Source organism: Dipodomys merriami, unplaced genomic scaffold (genome assembly GCF_024711535.1).
Source record: "Dipodomys merriami isolate MVZ:Mamm:240054 unplaced genomic scaffold, mDipMer1.0.p SCAF_5, whole genome shotgun sequence".
Classification (NCBI taxonomy): Eukaryota; Metazoa; Chordata; class Mammalia; order Rodentia; family Heteromyidae; genus Dipodomys; species Dipodomys merriami.
In genome coordinates, this window is record NW_027206068.1 from 7,696,802 (window position 1) to 7,717,117 (window position 20,316).

Below are 20,316 nucleotides of genomic sequence, written 5' to 3' on the forward strand. Positions count from 1 at the left end.
TGGAGTCTCAACCTGAGAAAACTTAGTATTTCCACTGGGTAATCATTATTTTAAAAAGGGCCTTAACCTGGGTTCAAAAGGTCTGCAAACGTAGAAAGGGGAATTACCATGTGTCTACTTTTACTAACTTCTGACTGAAAGAGCATTTCCTTCCATAAGCATTTCTTTTATTTTTTTTTTCCTTTGACACTCTAGAGATTAAATTCAGGAACTCCGTCTTGCTAGATAGGCCTACTACCATTTGAACCATGCCTCCAATCTTTATGTGCTAGTTATTTTATAGATAAGGTCTTGGTTGTTGCCTATGCAGACTTGGACTGAAATCCTACTATGTTTGCTTCCAATCTTAGCAGAAATGACAGGCACATACCACTACACCCAACGTTTCCTATGAACTTTTTGTCCTTGCTAGCTTCAAACCATGATCCTTCCCATTCACCTGTCCAACTATAGCCATGAGTCACTGCACTCAGCTGCATCATTTTGAATTCTGAAGTTCAGCAATTTCTTCCATTTTCAATGTAAAAAACAAATCACGGTAGCTAGTATCAGCAACACCTCTGACTTTGTCAACAACAAAAAGCATAGATGTGTTCATATAACAAAAGGATCACACAGGCTTTTACAGATCCCTAGAAAGTACTTCTATACTCATTTCTGCTTTCCAATTACAGTATGGCCAGGCACAGGTGGCTCACACCTGTAATCCCAGTTACTTAGGAGGCTGAGGTCTGAGGATAGAGGTTCAAAGCCATCCCAGACAGCAAAATTCATAGGATTCTTTTCTCCAGTTAACCAGCTAAAAAAAATTAAAAGCTGAAAATGGAGCTATGATTCAAGTGGTAGAGCACTAGCCTTGGGCAAAAAAATAATCTCAGGGATATCACCAAGGCCCTGAATTCAACCCCAGAACTGGTACCAAAAAAATAATAAAAATTAAAAATTACAGTATCTGGTTGCTCTCATAGATTACATTAATATAACAGTAAATACAACACAAATATACCAACTTTGTTACGATATTGGTTATGCCAGTGCAATAACTATATTTCTTATGTATGCACTTATAGACTGGCTTCTGTATCATTGGGTTCTGTGTCTGGATTTAAGCAGTCATGGATTGAGAACATTCTTAGACTTACGATTGCTGCACCTTATTTTCTTGTCATTGCTGCTAAAGAATACAGTGTAACAACTACTTACATGCTAGTCACATGCATTGTGGGTAATAATCTGCAAATGATTAGTTCCATTTTAAATAAAGGAAGTTGAGCATCCATGGATTTTTTTGTACTCACAGAGTCCTAGAGCCAGTGCCTCATGGATACTGGTGGATGCTTCAGTGTATGCAGATGTAGATGTCTATATGCATGTGCCTGTGTATGCATATATATGCATATGTATATTTGTGTGCATGTGTGTATATGTCTTTGCATGTGTGTAGGTGTCATGTATTTAAAAACATTATTGTGAGAAGTTGTCCATAGGCTGCCAGAGAGTCATAGGTGTCTGTAGCTACCAAAAGACGAAGAATCCATATATAATATTGAATTATTAAAAAGTATTTATAGGCTCTCCCCAATCCAAGTCGCAGTCCACCTTTGGTGATCTCAGAGTGAGCAGTTATGGTTTAAGTTACTGAGTAAACTTGGGTTTTGTCCCTGTTTTTTTTCATCCAGGTGATTCTAGCTACTTCCACCATTACTGTGTTCTACTGACATGTAAGAGTTACAAGCTGCCTGTCTGTGTTGGGCACCTTGTCATTGCTGTGTCAAATACCTTAAAAACTATTTAAAAGGAAGAAAGATGGCTGGGTGGATGGCTCATGCTTGCTCTCCCAGCTACTTAAGAGGCAAGAGGCAGAGATCAGGAAGAATGCACAGCTAGTGAGACCTTGTCTCCACAACTGAGCTAGACTTGACAGATTTTACCTCTGTAATCCTAACTAATGAGAGGCACAGGTAGGAGGATCCCAGTACCAGGCTATCCAGGAATAAAAAAAAAAGCATAAGATCTTAGTGAAACAGTGACAGAAAGAGAACTGGAGGCTTGGCTCAGGTGAGAAAGTCACAAGGCCCTGAGTTCAAATCCCAATACAACCCCGAAATAATAAATGCATAAAAGAATGAAAGTTGTACTTGTCTCTTAGAATCAGGGTTTCAGTCCACAGTCTGTAGCCCCATGACTGTGGGCCCATGACAAGACAGAATGCTGCACAGTGCAGCAGAGTTATTCACTGGGCCAGGCAGCAGAGACAGCCTCAGAGAAAAAGGAGAATGGAGAAGATATATTTTCAAAGGCAGGTCCCTAACACTTGCCTTCTCCAACCAACACTACCTCAGCGCCTTGCTACCACCTCCCAACAGTTATAAATCCATCAACAGAATAATCCATTGGTTAGGTCAGATGGCTCAGGATTCAATCATCTCCAGATAGAAGGGTCCACCCTTCCACATGTGAACTTTTATTTGTATTCTTTTTGGAGGGACATATGCCATATCCAAACCAAAGCATAATGTTATGACTGGCCTCTATGCCTGTCCTACCACCTACTAGCTGGGTGGCTTTGGGCAAGTTACTTAACATCTCCAAGAGATTCCTCACTGTGAAATGGGGAAAGCATTGCTTCTCACTCTCACAGGAAGATTATTAGCATTCACCCAGACAATACTCACTAATTACCAAGTCCTTTGCCTGGCCCTTAGTAAGTACACCATGGCTGCTGTGGATCTGTTGTAGCCTTGCTTCCTCCCTCCCCCTCTCTGTTCATAGGGTTCTGAAGAGAAGATTACTTCTGTTCTAAAAGTTGAAGTGGTTAAATTATTTATTAGACAGCTGGGAGATGCTATGACTATGCAGAGTTTTGAGTGCATATTAAGTAGTTATAACACCTATATATGATAAATGATCACTTTTATGCCAATGGCTAGTTTAAGAGGTACAGCATTACCAGTAGCTTCCCTTTCCCTATCCTATCCCAACCCCTATAGGCCTTAGAGTTAAGCCACTTCTTGAGCTTCGTTTGTGTTATCACATTCTTTTTCTTAGTTTCTTTATTTTGTATAGATATGTACTATACATATCTGTAAATCATATTTTGCTTTAATTTTATGTAGAAAGAAATACTCTATATTTCGCATAAATATACTTGTGCCAGTCTGCACTGTTTGGTGGAAACCATCCTGTTGATATGTTCATTTGTGCTCTGTTATTTTTGCTTGCTGATTAGTATGTACTAGTATTCACATAGTTACATTATTCATTCTGCTGTTGAGGGATGTAAAAATCCTTCGGGACCATCCCAGGGGACCATGCAGAAGCAGGCAAGCACAGGAGAAAGATTATTACAAGGCTTTTTAGAGGGGCCATAGCTCCCTGGGAGAAGGAGCATATGGCATCTGCCCCTATCCAAGTCACAAGTAGGTCTAGAGGAGGAAGTGAGGGTGGAAGTGAGGTAAATATATGCAAGGTAGGTCTGGGTGGAGAGAGGGAGTGGCCAGCTGGATGGTGGGAACTCTAGGGCAGGGAGGAGCTCAGGTCTGTGTGGAGCTGAGGACCAGAGGTGGGGATAATACTAACAAGGGACATTTGGGTTTCTGACTTTTTACTTCTACAAACAGTGAGCATTCGTATACATACCTATCTCCTTGTTCTTGTGTCAGTATCACCGAATAACATGTTTTCCAAGTTGAATGTATCTTTACCAGTAATGCCTAAGTATTCAGGTTATTCTGCTGTCAGTGAACACTGGGAACTTCTATCTTGTTATCTTCCCCTGTGCTTGTTAAAGGAGAACTTCATTTTGCTTTCCATGTCTTACGCTTCACGGATGATTCTTCTCTTTCTCACACTATCACTTTTCAACTTTTCTGGCCATTATCAGATGAAAGGACCCATATACACACCCACACAGAAAGTGAGAGGATGGAATGATCGATCATGTCCACATCTCAGTGGTGCTTCATTCACACACATGCATATTTTCTTTCTACATTTCCTGTGCTAATATTGCCAACAAACCATCCAACTTGAAAAAAGGATCAGACAAGGTGGCATACCTGTAATCCCTAGCTACTGAGAAGATTTAGGGAGAATCTAGGTTTGAGGCCATCTCAAGCAGAAAAGAACCTCGTAAGACCACTCTCATCCAATAGGTGTGGTGGCACATGACTGTCATCCCAGTTACAGTGGAAAACATAAAATAGGAAGATTGTGTCCAGGCAAATCTAGGTAAAAATGAGACTCTCTCTCAAAAATAACCAGTGCAAAAAAGGACTGGATGCATGGCTCAGTAGTAGAGTATCTGTATAGTAAGTGCCGGGCCCTGAGTTTAAAAACCTAGTGCTACAAAAATAATCAGAAAGCATTCCTTTGAACAACTTTTCAGTTAAACTCGACCAGTGCTCAGTCATCAGAAGCAGGGAGTAAAATCGACAGTTTTCAGCTTTTGTCTTGAATTTGCACACCAGCACCAGACCAGAGGGAGAATCTGAGTCGTTTGTGGGAAAAAAAAAACTTCCCCACTTCCATCACTTTTCCATTAAAACAGCAAGGAGTAGAAGTGATGTTGATAGTTGTTTTGCTATGAATCTTACCAGAATATTAAAAAGAAGAGGAACTGGGAGATGCCCCCAGCTCCGTTCCTCAGCTGGCACTGGTCACATCTGCTAGCATCCTCCTGGCTGGCCTGGTTTTATTCAGTCCCTAATGCTCCTCATAGAAACCACAAAGAGCTGGTTTAAAAGGAAAACACTGCCTTTATACAAACCAATAAAGACAGGGCAGCCTTTGGGAGCGATTAAAGAAACATGAGGGCTATCCCAGATCATAAAGTCCAATAGGAAACTATTTTGGCCTTATAGTTGTTTTAAAAGTTGTTTTGTGTTTTTTTTAAGATCCTATTCCAGAAAATTCTAAATACAGTTTTTCAGTTGCTGTTTAACTTTACGTTTCCTTTTCCAATAACCTCATGAGCTAATCATCATTCGTCTCTTTCTCTCATCAGTTGACCCTTCTATCTGTATTTTTTCCAAGTTTGGTCATGACTTTTCCTTGTTTAAACCTGTTACCAAGTCCTATAGGATGCAGAATCAAGCCTAAATTCTACATGGGTTTTTTTTTTTTAATATATTGGATCTGGCCTCAGCCCTTACTATCCTTTCTTGCCAATTAGAATCCTGGAAAAAAGCAAAGAACCCTGTCCTCACACACACTTGGCAATTTCCTATGGGATTTCCTTAGGCTCTTTCTGCTCTGGCTCCTGGAAAACGCCAATCAGATTTTCAAATCTCCCAATGACCCTCCAGAATACCTGCCCCTCCCTTCCAAAATATCTCTTGGTCTGTTCTTGTGATTACATACAATTCTTCTTGCTTATGCCACACCGAGCTTTATATCTCAGTTCTAATTGTCTTCCTCCCTTATGGATCCTAAACATGCTGAGGTCAGGAATAATGACATACCAAGTTCTCTCCGCTGCAGACGTTCACTGCAGTGAAGTAAGATCCATCTAAATGTCTGCCCTAACCCTACACTCCTCTTCTGAACATGTGTGTATGTATATGTATGTGTATGTGTTGTAAGTGTTTGTGTATGTGTGTGCAAAGTGTGTGAGGGTTGCTTAGCATTTATACACAACGGTGTCTTTTAGGAAGTAGAGTAGACATGCTGCGAAAATGAATAGTTCAGAACAGTTCCCTTCCAACTGAATATGCATTATTTGTGAGAGCCAAAGGTTGTTTTCTTTCTGTGTTGCATGGGAGAGGAAAAATATAGTGAGAACTAACTTGGGAGACAAATTTATGGAGGGATTTTAGAAAAGTCATTATTCCAGAGCTGAGGAGAGCATCTTCTTTTTTTAAAAAGAATTGGATTCTCGGTTTCTATTTTGTTTCCTTTGCTTTGAAAAAAAGTACAGCTTGCTTCCTGAAAACAAAGGAAATAATAAACAATAGCAACTCCCAATTTTACTGTGATTATTTGCCAGGAGTCTTCTTAGTTCCTGCGGTTCTATTACATTCCAGAGGACTGATTAGCAAAAGAACAATGCTTCTAAATTAAGCTATCCAAATACCAAATATTCGTTAATACTCTGTAGCTAATTTATTGCATTATTTAAAATACAAATTGGCTACCAGATTTATTGAGGTATAACAGCTAGGCAACAATGAATAATTTTCTCCTAGCTCTTGAGTGGTTTTTTAAATAATTTTTTGAAATTTAAAAGAGAACCATTTCATTAACTAGAAAGTGAATAAATACTAAGAAGTCTAAAATTTAAAGAATTATTCACCCATGGAGAATGGGTTTTAAAAAATTAAGGGTATTTTAGGAACAAAGAGAAAACTGGGCTTTGCTTTTTAAATAGTAAGTTTTTTGTTGTTCTAATTTGAAGTGTAAACAAAGACTCACAAAATCACTTGAGGGAATTGAAACAAAGCCCCCCCAAATCAACAAATAATCTGGAGAGTAGAGTGAGGTAGAGATATGGGCAGAAGGAAGGAACAATAGGAAGCTGTGTTACAATACTGCCATACTGTCAGCAAGGAACTATGTTTTCCTTGTACTGTTGTACTGTTGTAAAAAGTATGTGTCTTACATTGCAACAGATACCATCATGAAAATGTCATGCCTTTTAGTATGGTCTATATCCTAAATTCCTGGAACTCAGGAACATTCAAGGGATCGGAATCCTCTTAGGCTGTGGGCCAATAATAATCTTGAATCCAAATGCCGGTTGGTCTGGAGTTTTCCAAATCATACCACATTGTGATTCTCTGATACCAACAGAAGGCCCCATGGATGCAGTGGTATAGTTTTGAAACTCCATGACTGCCAGTTTTACCAGAACTTAGGGCAGGTGTGGGCAGGAATGGAAGCAGGTAATAGACTTTCCTCACCTTTCTGCAAATATTTGAAATCAGGCCCATCTGATTTCCTGAGCCAAGGTTTCAGAGAAGTTTTAGTGTGTGTTATTCAGCTATCCCTCAGTGTGACAAAATTTTTGTGAGATAATCCACTTCAAAAGCAATAGTTTCAGGGATTTTAGTACAGGATGACTGGCTCATTGCTTTTGGAGCTATGGCCACGCTGCACTATGGCAGGGAGTGTGTGGTGGAATACAGTTGCTCACTTCATGCTAACTAAAAATTCAGGAAGGAGCCATGTTCTCAATATCCCCATCAAGGATACAACCCCAATGACCTAACCTCCTCTCACTAGGCCCTGCCCCTTAAAGGCTCTACTGTGTTTCTAGTGGCTTTATGGGCTGGTCATCAAGCCCTTGTTTTTGTTTTTAAATTTCTGAAACTCTGGGCCTGAACACTATCTCTCAGCACTTTTTCTTCCGGCTGGTGCTCTACCACTTGAGTCATACTTTCTACTTCTGGCTTTTGGGTGGTTCTTTGGAGATAAGAGTCCCATAGATTTTCCTGCCAGTGCTGACTTTGAACTTTGATCCTCAGTATTCAGCTTTTCAGATAGCTAGGATTACAGACATGAGCCACCAGTGTCTGGATGCAACTGAGCCTTTATTGAACACTTGGGTTTTGGAATAACACCTCTTATACAAGCTATCGCATTTGGATTTACCTTGAGGTGAGGCAGAATGCCAAGCTATTTCCTCTTTCATGCAGGGATAACATGTCATAGAACACACTGTCTTAGGTAAATCAGTGGCTTGAGATTTGTCCTTTCAACCAATTTCCAGGATGTAAATACTCTCAAGTTATAGACTTCACACTACTGAGCCCGTACTCAGTAGTAACAGTGTGCACTGAGTGATTCTGATGCAGTGTGAAAGAATCATCCTGTCTTGCAGTTTGTAGGAAGCAAAACTTGGGCAGGTTGTCTGGCTCTTGTTTGAGAATACTCATAAATTCTTATAGCACCCGAGACAGTGAGTGTTCATTGCTTGAGATTGGCTGAAGTAGCCTCTGTCCTCTCCTCCCCTACTCTTATTCTCCCCTCCAAAAGAAACTGTCAACGTAGATCTTAAGCTCAGATATGGAGTCGGGGGAAACAGTGAACGTGTGCTTTTCATCCTCTTGTGGATTTTCAGTTCAAACACTGGACTCAGAATAGCCAAGAAAAGAAAAAGGAAAGACAGAGTTTTTTTATTACATCTTAATTACATCTAGCCCTGCATTTGTAAAAATGGGTGTCTAAAAGGGGGGGAAAAGACAGAACAGCTTTTTACCATCCCACTAAGACAAGTGAGGTCTTGCCTACCTGACATGTGTGTAAGTAGAGAAAAGGTGTTTGGCACTGTGTTGTGCAGGCAGGGGGTGGAGGGAAAGAATGGGATGGATCAGGGTGCTGGAAAGTTCAAGGGATAACATACACTAGAGACACAACACAAGCGAGCCTTGTGGGTGTTTAATCTCACATTCAAGCAACTTTCCTACTTTAATTGGGACTTTTGCCATGGGAAGGAAGGGATTCTTACTATGGAAATCAAAGAGGCTGGGAAAATAAACATTTCCCCTCCTAAAGAATATATATGAGAGGTCACGTATCAGTGGTTCACACCTGTAATCCTAACTACTGAAGAGGCTGAGATGTGTTGATCATGGTTCAAGGCCAACCCAGGTGTGGAAATTTGTAAGACTCTTATCTCCAGTTAACCCTAAAGCTGGAAAAGAACCTGTGGCTCTCAAGTGGTAGAGAGCTAGCCTCAAGCAAATAAAACTCAAGGACGGCACCTACACCAAGAGTTCAAGCCTCAGGACTGGTAACACACACACACACACACACACACACACACACACACATACACACACTAATTTTTTGAGAAATATATAGTAATGAATTTGGCATTTTCTAGTGTTGTAACTCCTATTACTGTAGTAATTAAAGGGAACCTTTGTCTTCCAATTGTGAAACTCAGATAATAGTTCATTGGCCATTGGTTAAGTATTTATCATTTGGCTCTGTCACCCCATGGTGCCAAGTTAGCATACATTTGTGAGTTGAATGTAACTTTTTATATACATTATCTCTGGATCCTTAGAGAAAGTTAAGTACTTTGGGGTTGACTAATAGTTTCAGGTGTCTGACACTTTTTTCTTTTTACCTTTAGTACTGAAAACCTAATGTTCCCCCAAATCCCTCTGGTCCTGGGCAAACTTGCACAAATAATCACTTACATTTTTGTGTGTATTCCAGTACTGGTGCTTGAAATTGAGGCCTGGACGTTGTCCTTGAGCTTTTGTGCTCAAGCTAGCATTCTACCACTTGAGCCACAGCTCTACTTCCAGCTTACTTTTTTGGGTAATTTGTTGAAGATAAGAACCTTACACTTTCCTACCCAGGCTGGCTGGCTTCCAACCATAGTCCTCAGATCTCAACCTCCTGAATAGCTGGGATTGCAGGTATAAACCACTACTACTGGGCTCCTGGACTGGCTTTGATCTGTAATCCTCAAATCTATGAATAGGTAGGATTAGAGGATTAAAGCACCAGTCTCTCCCCCCAGCCCCCAGCCTTTCTTAATTCAGGGATCAAACATAGGGCCTGGAACATTCCAGGTAGGTGAACTACCACTGAGACATATTCCCAACCCACCAGGAGTCATAACATCATCATTTTATCTTTCTTGTTACACATGATTTTATTATTTATCCTTTCAATGCTTACCTAAAAATGGTGCCATGCATCCTGATATTAAAAAAAGCAAACTTTGAATGAAAACATTTACTATTTTCCTGAAATGTACTATACTTAAGAATAATTTGACTCAAAAGGCCATCTTTGTGCAAATGTCTTTTTTCTAACTTGTTCATAGTTCAATTCCAGAAGACACAATATAGTTACAATTCATTGGTTTTTTTCCCCCCATATATGTAAATTCTCAGTGGCTCCTCATCCTCTATCTGGCCATAGCTCCATTGGGCAAGATTTTCCTCTGCCTGAGAACACTTTTATTTCTTCTTTCCATGGGTGGTTAAAGAGAAAGCCTTCTTCAGACTTTCTTTGCTTTTAAAATACCTTTATGAGGTCTTCATTTCTGAAGAAATTCTAGGTTGGCAGTTACTTTGTTTCAAATCTTTAAAAATCTTGTGCCATTGTCTCTTACTTTTCCTCATTTCTTTCCGGCTTGATGAAAGGTTTCCAAGCTACTGTTTCTTTTCCTGTGAACCTTTCATGATGGGCTCTGTCTTTGGCTTCTGCCATGTACTATTGTGTGCCAGGATGTCATCATTTATTCTGTATTTATTCTGTTCATCATTCAGTGAGCTTCCCCAAACTGTGGCCGAATGACTCTCAAAAATTTTGGTATTTTTCATTCAATATTTCTAAGTATTACTATTTTTGTCTCAATCTTTTCTTACCTTTTATTTTAGGACTTCAGTCAAGCCTAAGATAATTTGTACTCATATTATCTTTTTCTCTTTTCTGTATTTTAATCTTCATTCTCCATGCTTCAGCCTGGATATTTTTGACTAACCTATGTGAAATCATTGAGTTCTAATTTCAATTAACATTGAACAAATAACTGCTTTGTCCCCTAAATGCTTAAATAATTGGTTAGCAGTTACTTAAACATCTTCAATGGATCATCCCAACATCTGGGCCACTTATGGTCTCTTTCTATTGTCTGTTTTGCCCCTTTGGATTGTAGTCACTTGATCTTATCTTTTGGTATATGTACTAAAATGTATGGGGGGAAAAGATGCTATTTTGTCCAGAAGAGGGTTTAATTTTTTCTGGAAAATGGTTGGGCCCAGGCAACCAACTTTCATTCCTGCAAGGGTTGGTGCTGGCTTTCAAGGACACCGCGTTTCATATGTGTCGTGTTCGCCAGTGGCAGCCCTCCTTCCAGGCCTGCAACTCCAACTTTTCTAACTTTTCTTTTCTTTGGGATATTGTCTTTGTTTATTCCTTTCTTGGTGTCCCTAGCACAGTTAGACTACTGAAAGTTCTCTTTAGTTTTTTGTTCTTTTATCTTCCCTTTTATCGCTTGGCTTCTTGATCAGAGAAGCTTCGAACATGAAGAATTCCCCAAAGCCGGGGCAGACCAAAATACCAGGCTCATTTCTCTGTGGTCTTACTTCTGTGGATCCTGGATTCTGATGACCTGGTTGCTATTTCATATCTTAAAACACTTTCAATGCAGCTTCTGTAGCATAGGGTTGAAATCGAAATGGCAATATAATGCAACAATATTGCTGTAGATGATTAACTAAGATAGTTCACACAGGAAGCCTTTTCCTGGGATTGCAGTTTGGCAGCATAAAAGGTCTGTCTTGACTATTCCCAAAACATGTACCTTCACAATGGCTATATCTGAGTCTCCTAGGGTACCTAGAAACCTCTTTTCAGACTTGATGTGGTGGTTCAGGCCTGTAATCCCAGCTACACAAAGGTAAAGACAGGAGGATTCAAGTTCAAGGCTAGGCCTGGCAAAAAGCTGTGAGACTCTACCTTAAAAACAAACTGAGCCTGCTGGTACTTGGCTGAAATCCCAGCTCTGCAGGAGACATAGGTAGAAGGATATGAATCAGATGTCTATTTAATATGCGAGATTCCAAGTGTGCAGAAATTACAGAGATAGATTTCCCTGTGTGTTGCTGGAGAAATTCTTCCTTAATTTCTGTTCTGTTTTTTCTTTGCTTGTTTGTTTGTCTGTGTGGAGTGTTCAGTGTGAGGGTCGTGTGTGTGTGTGTGTGTGTGTGTGTGTATTGGTGTTGTTTGTAGTGACTTGCCTTATTCTTTGTTAGGAAGTATCAGCTAACAAGGTTTGGCTTGTTGTTTATTCTAATTTCCATTCAGCTTTTCTTCATTTATCTTTATTTGAATTTATATTTATTTTATTTCTATATATAGCTCATGTCTGAAAGCTAGAGGACAAGATTTCATAAATGCAAAATGGAATTGGAAAAGTAAAAGAACAAATGAACATCAGAAAGCATAGCGAGCATGGATCCTTTGTGCCCATGTACCATTCAGCAGCTGAAATCAGCCTGTTCTGACTCCTAGGCTGTGTATCCTATGGGTGTCGCTCTTCCTTCCCTCCTCATCAGCATGATGATGTTCAGCATGATGCAGTTCTGCTCATGTCTGAAGCTTGAAATAGGGAGGGTGGAGGAAGAAGCATTTGTATCTGATTGATCACTGATTTTATTGATCCCACCCAAACATTCTCCTCTGCCTTGCCACCCTATCTTTCTGTGACTCTACATTCTTCCTCACCTGAATGATAGTCTCCTATTTGCCTACTTGCTTGGAATCATTTTATTAGAAATCATAATTGGGTATTAAGTAATTTTTCTTCAATGCAAATCTGAGTGTCATTACTCTCACTTAAAGCCCTAGGATCTCTCTAGAATAAGCAGGTTCACTGAAACAAAAAGAAAATTAGTGGTTGCCAAGAGTGATGGGAATAAAGGAGAGTAGATAGTGATTACTGACAGGTATGTATGATCGTGTTGTGCCAATGAACAAGCCAGAAGCTACAACTACACATCAGGCAAATGTACTGTGTTGCCCCTTTAAAATAAAACTATGCTTTTATGTTAAGTGTATTTTTACACTAAAAATACAGGCCCCTAGCTTCTTATTCTGGCCTATCTCGGGTGATTTGTGGACCCAGTGGCATCTACAGGGTTTTTTTTTTTTTTATATTTTATCTGCACTACCCCATGAATGGAGCTACTTACTAATGCACATGCACTCCTACTCTGTAAGGGTATGATGTGCTGTCTGTAGTGCATCCCTCCTTCCATGAGCCTGTGCACCCGTTCTCTGTCCATACATGGGTCCTTTAAGACATGCTCTCTCTTCACCCTTCCTAACCTCCAGACACATCTGCATCAGCAACCTCATTGTGGATTTCTTCCTGCTTTCTGGCATCTGACAAGGCACCCATGGGAAGCCTTGTCTGCCATGGCCATGTCTCTAGATCCAAGGGGAATGGTAGATATTCTAAAAGCAATGGTACTTTATGTGTTTACATACCCTTTTTAAGTTCGTGGACCATTCAGGACACCCTGAACATCTGGAACATCTGGAACATGAATTTAGAGGCACCCAGAATATACGGTTTCTGGTGATGAGGCTGGTTCCATCTGAGAAGACTTGAGATTAACCTTGTCACCTATGAACATGTAAACATGACCCTACCACATTTTGTTGCATGACTCTAACACTGATGAGTACTTTGTGACCTTCACTTGTGAATAGTAAGGCTCGGCTGTAAACAACTGAGTAGATTATCCCTCAGAAATCATATATTTATTTTTGAGGTTCAATGTTGGCAAAATGCTGTATGTCAATCAGCTTGAAAACATTCTGTGGGAAAGATGGTGACATGTAAAATAGGCTTTGTTTCCCATCTTAACAACGCCATGTCCTCTGATTATTGATCCTTATATATAGCCGCTCAGAAAGTAGGCAAGGTCATCAGGGAGGTCATTAAGAAAGCAGGATACCACCAACCTGACCTTCTCTGTCTATACTGCTTGATTGTCAAGGACACAGAGGTGTGTGTTCAAATGTCAGTAGAGTGGATGCCCAGGAACAATAAACTAAGGTGATGTCATAAGTAGGTGTCAAACACATTTTCCCTTGGTATAATTTCCTGCTTTTGCTATGAAATAGAATGGTTCTAAACAGCAGTACCCAGGAAGTCTGTGGGAGCCAGGAGCTGTGTCTCACACCTATAATCCTAACTACTCAGGAGGCTGAACATGTGAAGCTCAAAGTTAAAACCCAGCCTAGGTAGTAAAGTCCAGGAAATTCTTATCTACAATTAACCACTTGAACTCAAGTGGTAGAGTGCCAGCCTTAAACAAAAAAGCTAAGCATAGTAATAACAGGATCACTAATGACAAAGGTAAGAATGTGGCTCGCTCTAAAGCAATTAAGTTGATGTCAACTTGATCACTGTTGGAATAATAGTTCTAATGAGATGAATATTTTTAGATTGTACACATACATCATTCTATTAAATCTTTACACAGCTCACAATCACACCCCAAAGGAGTTCTTTTCTCACAGCAAAGTCAGGAAAATGAAAGCCCAGAGAGGCTAATTGCTCGAGGACACACAGCTTGCACACACACCTTTTGCTCCTGAGTCCTAGCTATTAGATCCTGTCCTGCTCCCAGACTGCAGCTTTAGCTCTGAAGGCTGAATGACCCTTAACTCAGCATATTCAGCTCAGCCTTTCTCTAGATCTTTGCTGGCACTCATCTAAGTTGAAGCAGCTGGATTTTGTCATGCAGATGACTTTTGAAAGTGACCTCAGTCTAACTAAGATTGTACAGAAATCCCTCATCAGATCCCTGCTGATGCCAGAGATTTGGATGGATGAGGCTCTTCAGGGAGGGAATTCTAGCTTGCAATGTGAGGGAGAGAAGTTTCCTCTAGAGTTACAATGAAGAGTTTCCCCTGTCATACTTGTTTACTTTCAGTCTGTGACCAACATGGGATGTGTTTCCAGATGCTTGCGCTGGGTGAGGGGATGTTATGACATGGAAATAGTAGAAATGAGATGAAAGCCACACATCATGAGCAAGGCAGGCTAGGCTTCTTCACTGGGTTTTCAACTCAAGCCAGCCAACTCAAGCTGCAGGAAGCCAACCCTGACCAGATGTGACCAGGCTCTGCTCAACAGAGAGTAGCAGGCTTTTTTTGTAGCAGGCTTTTATTGGCTGTTCTGTGGTGGGCAAAAGTTTGCTAATTGTCCATTAGTCATGGGCACCACTGTAAAACATTGTTTTTCTTCTCCTGCACACGGGTTTTGGCCTTGTAGTTGAGCTAACTGTGGTGAAGTTATTGACCCAGGAAGTTCTGTGTCCCTCTCACTGCTGACCACAAGTCTTATTAAAGGATTTACAGCAGTTGATTGATTGAGAAATTACTCAGTCTTCTTGTTTCTGGCATAATTATCTGGCATAAATGTCCTGGCTCCATGGTTTGATCTGGTTTTTATGATAAGGCTGAGCGTGGAAGAGCTGTAGCTGCTGAGAAAACTCAAGATCAAGGTAAAAGAAACACATGCCAGATCCAATGGGCAATTGGCCAAGTTGACCCTGTATTATAGTCTTGAACAAAACATTCTCAAATGATCAACATGTGTGTATACAGAGCTGAGTTGAGTCTGACTCAGAGCTTTGAAGCAGCAACAGGGATAGACAGGATATAAAGACAGAGATGTCAAACCTTTTATCCCATTTTAATCACCCAGCATTTGTAGGCTCCAGTGAAGAGTCAGTGTTTGTAGCAAAAGCAGAGTTGTTTATGCAAAGTAACCTAGGCAACTGTTATCATAACCCACAAAATAGAAGTGTCTGTTATCTCTCAGCAACTAATGGGAAACTTAGGATGCATTCATTGCTCAGCTGTGCAGCCTCAAAAACTAGCCATTTTTAACTTAGTGAAATGTGGTTAAGTCATTTTTAAGTTAAGCAAGTGAAAGTGTAGAGGTGTTTTTCAGTGGCATACTGATAACCTACCAAGTACAAGGCCCTGAGTTCAAACCCTAGTACCACCAAAAAAAAAGAATGAATAAGAAGGAGAAAGAGAAGAAGAAGGAGAAAGAAGAAAATCTAGAAGATATATTTAGGGTTTTTTTGTTATCCTCCCCTTTGGTAGAAATTCCCCTTGTTTTTCATGTCATTTGTGTAGCCCTAATAGTTACAATGGACTCCTAAACTGTAAACGTTTGCATTTGTGGTTTTATGATGAAGAAGTTAAGAGAGCACAAGGATGGGGACTGAAGAAAGCATATGCTCAGTGGGTAGCAGGTTAAGGGTCCAGAGTACATCTGCCTTTATCACTTCACCAAAGTCCCTACCTGTTTCACTTGGACATAGATGATAGATGGGCGCCATAGTGATTCCCAACAAGGCACAATGGGGCATAAAACAAAAGTTCATATTTATATGTGAAAGGGGTCAGTCTAGTTCTAGGCCTACAAATGTAGTCTTACCCTCCCTGCCCCCCGTGAGCTATCCCCAAAAGGCTGTTAAAAAGTGGGGAAAGGTGACTGTAAAGCTCAGTTTAAATACAGAATTATTGTACAAGTACTATGACTTGATTAAAATACTGATAGATCAGGTACAATGGCTCATGCCTGTAATTCTTCCTAACTACTCAAGAGGAGAAGAAAGACTAGGATTGTAGTTTGTGACTAAGCACAGGCAAAAAAATTGTGAGGCACCATCTCGATCAGTAAAAGTTGGTGTGTAACGGTAAACTTGTCATCTCAGCGATGACAGGAAGCATCCATAGGCTTGGGCATAAGCACGAGACTATTCAATAAATAACTGAAACAAAAAGGTCTGAGGGACATGGCTCAAGCACCTGCCTACCAACCCCAAGACCCAAAGTTCAAATCCAATAGTACAGAAATAAAATAAATAAAATGAGCATTTTAGAAAGTGCTCATTGGTAGTTGTGTCCACGGTCATGGTTCCAGCCAGTTAGCTCACTTATAAGTATATGATTTGGACAAACAATCTCCTATCTCCAAAACACCTGGGCACTCATGTAAATGATCCTGCACTGTGGGATTTGTGAACTGCACAAATTTAGAGAGCTTTAGATGGCAATGTAAAATTTATCTTATAATTTTGAGTCCATTAGCTTCCAAAACATGGCAGTTGTTAGGAAGGGGATGTTTTTTACAGGCACTAAATCTATTATTTGTTTATGGCTTAGTTCCTTCAGACTGAGGCAGGTAAAAGAACTCAGATTCTTCTAAAGAGCATTGTGAAGAGGATCATTGATCACTGATTGTGCCTACCTGGTAGAAGTTACTGAGATACTCAGCACTGATGACTCATGCCTGTAATGTTAGACTGAGATCTGAAGACTGAGGTTTTAAGCCAGCTTAAGCAAAAAATTCCATGAGACCCTGGTCTCAAATCAATCAGCAAAAAGTCAGAAGTAGAACTCTGGCTCAAGTAGTGGAGTTCCAGCCTTGAGTAAAAAACTAAAGAACCATGCTCAAGCCCTGAGTGGAAACCCTGGTACTGGCACACACACACACACACACACACACACACACACACACACACACACACACACACACACACACACACACACACACACACACACACACACACACACACACAAAACAAAGCTGTCACACAAAGTGGCAGCTTTATTGCATGTGTACCTCACTTAGAGCACTAGTAACTCCTGTTTGTTCTCCATATATGAAACAGTGGCCAATTCAGTGTCCATCCTTGCCTTTGTGCAGGCCCTGAGTCCTGAAGGCTTCTCATTGCCCAGCACTGGGAGCATTTGCAGTCACTAGGTGCCTAAGGAGTACAGAGATCTATCTTCCTTACTCAGAGCCTTAGTCAGAGATGGGCCCTCATGGGATCTGAGCTCAACCTACACTAGAGATACCTCAAGGCATGGGTGACACAACTGTAGATATTTGTGAAAATTGCTTTTTAAAAACTGTACATTTAATACATTTTAACTTTAAGGAAGAAACTATACCCACACATTGAACTCTGGTTAATAATGTGATGTCAAAATATTTGGGGGAATTGTACTGATGTTCTTCCTTTTACTTTGCAACATATCAAAAGATAAAGTGAATTGATGGATGACAGTTGGCTGAATAAAGGTATGCACCTGTGAGAAAGCAAAGGGAATGGTAAAGAGGAAATTGAAATTGCAAGGTTGCTATGTATTTGAAATTTTATATAATATGATATTGGAAAATACAATGCTGTATCAATGCTGCTCAAAAAATGATCTTTTATTTCAAATCTAAAGATTTTTCCCCCTTTCCTCTCCTTCCCTCTTTTTTCTTTCTTCCGTCTCTTTCTTTCTTTTCTTCTTTCGTTCTTTCTTTCTTTCTTTCGTTCTTTCTTTCTTTCTTTCTTTCTTTCTTTCTTTCTTTCTTTCTTTCTTTCTTTCTTTCTTTCTTTCTCTGTCTAAGAGAACCAAAATATCTCTTTATTACTGAAAAAATTCTGAGACAGAAGGTATCACTCAGTTGGAATGCAGTGGTAGTAATTGTAGGAATTACAGGAGCCCTCTGTTTAGTTACAGAAGAACCTGGCATGGGGTAGAACTCCCCAAATTCAGGACCTAACCAAGTTAAACTCAGAGCACAGCACTGCCAAATGAGGGGACATGAAAAACCAATTCACCTTCCCTAAAAGAAAAAAGATAAATTTTGTGCTAAAAAAATGACAGCATACAACTTTGTGTGAAATCAGATAGATATAAAAGTTTCTTTTAAAAAAATTTACCTTTAAGATACCTGTTATTAAAACTATCAGAAATGAGATCCAAAGGCTTGGATCCATAGGATCTGTTCTGTGTTTGACTCTCCCCCCCCCACCTCCGCCTCCTCTCTCTCCTCTTTCTCATTTTTATCTCTGATCTGTACTTCATATAAGTTTTAAATACATTTTAGTCTAACAAGAAGTTTCTGTTTTGTTTTTGTTCCCCAAGGTGATTGTTCGAGGTGGAGGACATATTTTGCCCTATGACCAGCCTCTCAGATCGTTCGACATGATCAATCGATTCATCTATGAAAGAGGATGGGAACCTTATAATTGATACACTAAATCTGTTTTCCTTTAAAAAGTGTTCAGAGTTTTAATCGTTGAAAAGAACACATTTTTTTAAAACTGAAAACATCATATAAATGAGGAAAATATCTTTTCATAACTGCAAAATGTTTGTCATCAATAAAAATTAACTATCCTTGAAACAAATGAGCTTTTGGGAAAGATGGCTTATTACAAAAGAAAGAATTTCATGACTTTGGAAGAATGAGTTCTGTGGCACTGATTCAGATAATGGATAAGCGAGATTTGAGAGTCTTAACTATTAATTGTGTGTGTGTATGCATGTGTACATGTGTGTGCTGATCTTGAACTCCGGCCTGGGTGCTGAATTTTTTAAGTTTCCTAAGTAAGCAAAAAGTTCAGCAAGTTAAAAAAAGTTGTAAACAACCTCCCTTTGGTAAATATGATACATTTGAAGGTGTTCAATAAATATTACTGCATTTAAAAAATAGCTGTTGCCAGCTATTTACTTAGGAGGCTGAGTTGTGAGGATCACTGTTCAAAGCCAGCTCAGTGAGGAAAGTCCCTGAGACTCTTATTTCCAGTTAACTAGCAAATAATAAAAAGCTGGAAGCAGAGGTGTGCCTCAAGTGGTAGAGCACCAGCTTTGAGTGATAAAGCTAAAGGATAGTGCCCAAGCCCTGTGTTCAAGCCCTAGCACTTTCACTAAAAGAAAGAAGAAAAGAGAAAAGGCAAAATTAAAATGTTAAAAAAGAAAAAGAAAAGATAAAAGGGAACAGCTGTTATCACACCTAACAATGAGTGAAGTTATAACAGCCATGGAGAAGAACTTTGTTTAAAAATGTAATGTGAGTATAAAATGGAGCTGTGGAGTTTCAGAAATAGGAATCCTATATAAAAGCCTGATGTGTCAATTTATGATAAGGAAACGGAATCTCATGCAGAGAACAAACTTAATCAGCTCTTTTTCTTCCTTCCTTCCTTCCTTCCTTCCTTCCTTTCTTTCTTTCTTTTTTCTTTCTTTCTTTCTCTTTCTTTCTCTCTTTTCTTCCTTCCTTCTTTCTTTCTTTCCTCTTCCTCCTTTTCTTCCTCCTGAGTTTTTTGGTTTATTTCAAGTGTAATCATTTATCAGACTGAAGGACACTTTAGATGAGTCATTTTAATTTGACTTTAAAATTCTCTGCTTCCTGTCACAAATAAAGTGCAACCCAATTGTTGGAGTTACAATCTGAGATAAACTAGGACCAAGAAATAGACATTTACAAGTCTACATGCAGTATTTATTTTCCAAATGAACTCCCACGTCCCTGCAGACTCTCCAGTTCTGCATCATGTGCACATATCTCTGAAATTCCAACATCATTCCTCAATTACCAGTCTGTGAACTGGTTCACTGGAGAATTAATTTTGTAAGAGTCAACTCCTGTTCTTGCTGCAAATATTGAGTTTGTTCCTTTAAGTCCTCATTTTATGCCTGATTACACTCAGGTTTGTTATTTTCCTTTTTTAAGGCTATATTATTCATGGTGCTCATGTATGAGAAGCCATCAAATCAAACATTCTGGTCAAAAGCAGATTAATTATTGCAGAGAGTAAATGAGCCAAGGAGTATGCAAATATTTTTTTCATCTATCCCTTTCTGCAGGTTAATTTAGCTTAATTTTGATCCATAAACATGTAGCAGAAAGGTTACTGACCTTGATTTGAGACCTGGGATTTAGTCTTACCTGAGCCACCATGAACTTTGGAAGTTTTGGATAATTTACTTCTCAACAATAACTTGCCAAGTCTCAAAGAAGGGTCACCAGAG

General features: G+C 39.6%; 1 protein-coding gene across 1 annotated transcript in view; it reads left to right on the forward strand.

Annotated features, from left to right (window-relative positions):
- Positions 1 to 18,534, forward strand: part of Cpvl (carboxypeptidase vitellogenic like) — a 116,872-nt gene extending 98,338 nt beyond the window's left edge. Inside the window, exon 12 of the mRNA XM_069997229.1 lies at positions 18,427 to 18,534. Coding sequence (XP_069853330.1) covers positions 18,427 to 18,534 — 108 coding nt within the window. The remainder of the gene's footprint in view (positions 1 to 18,426) is intronic.
- The last annotated feature ends 1,782 nt before the right edge of the window (positions 18,535 to 20,316 follow it).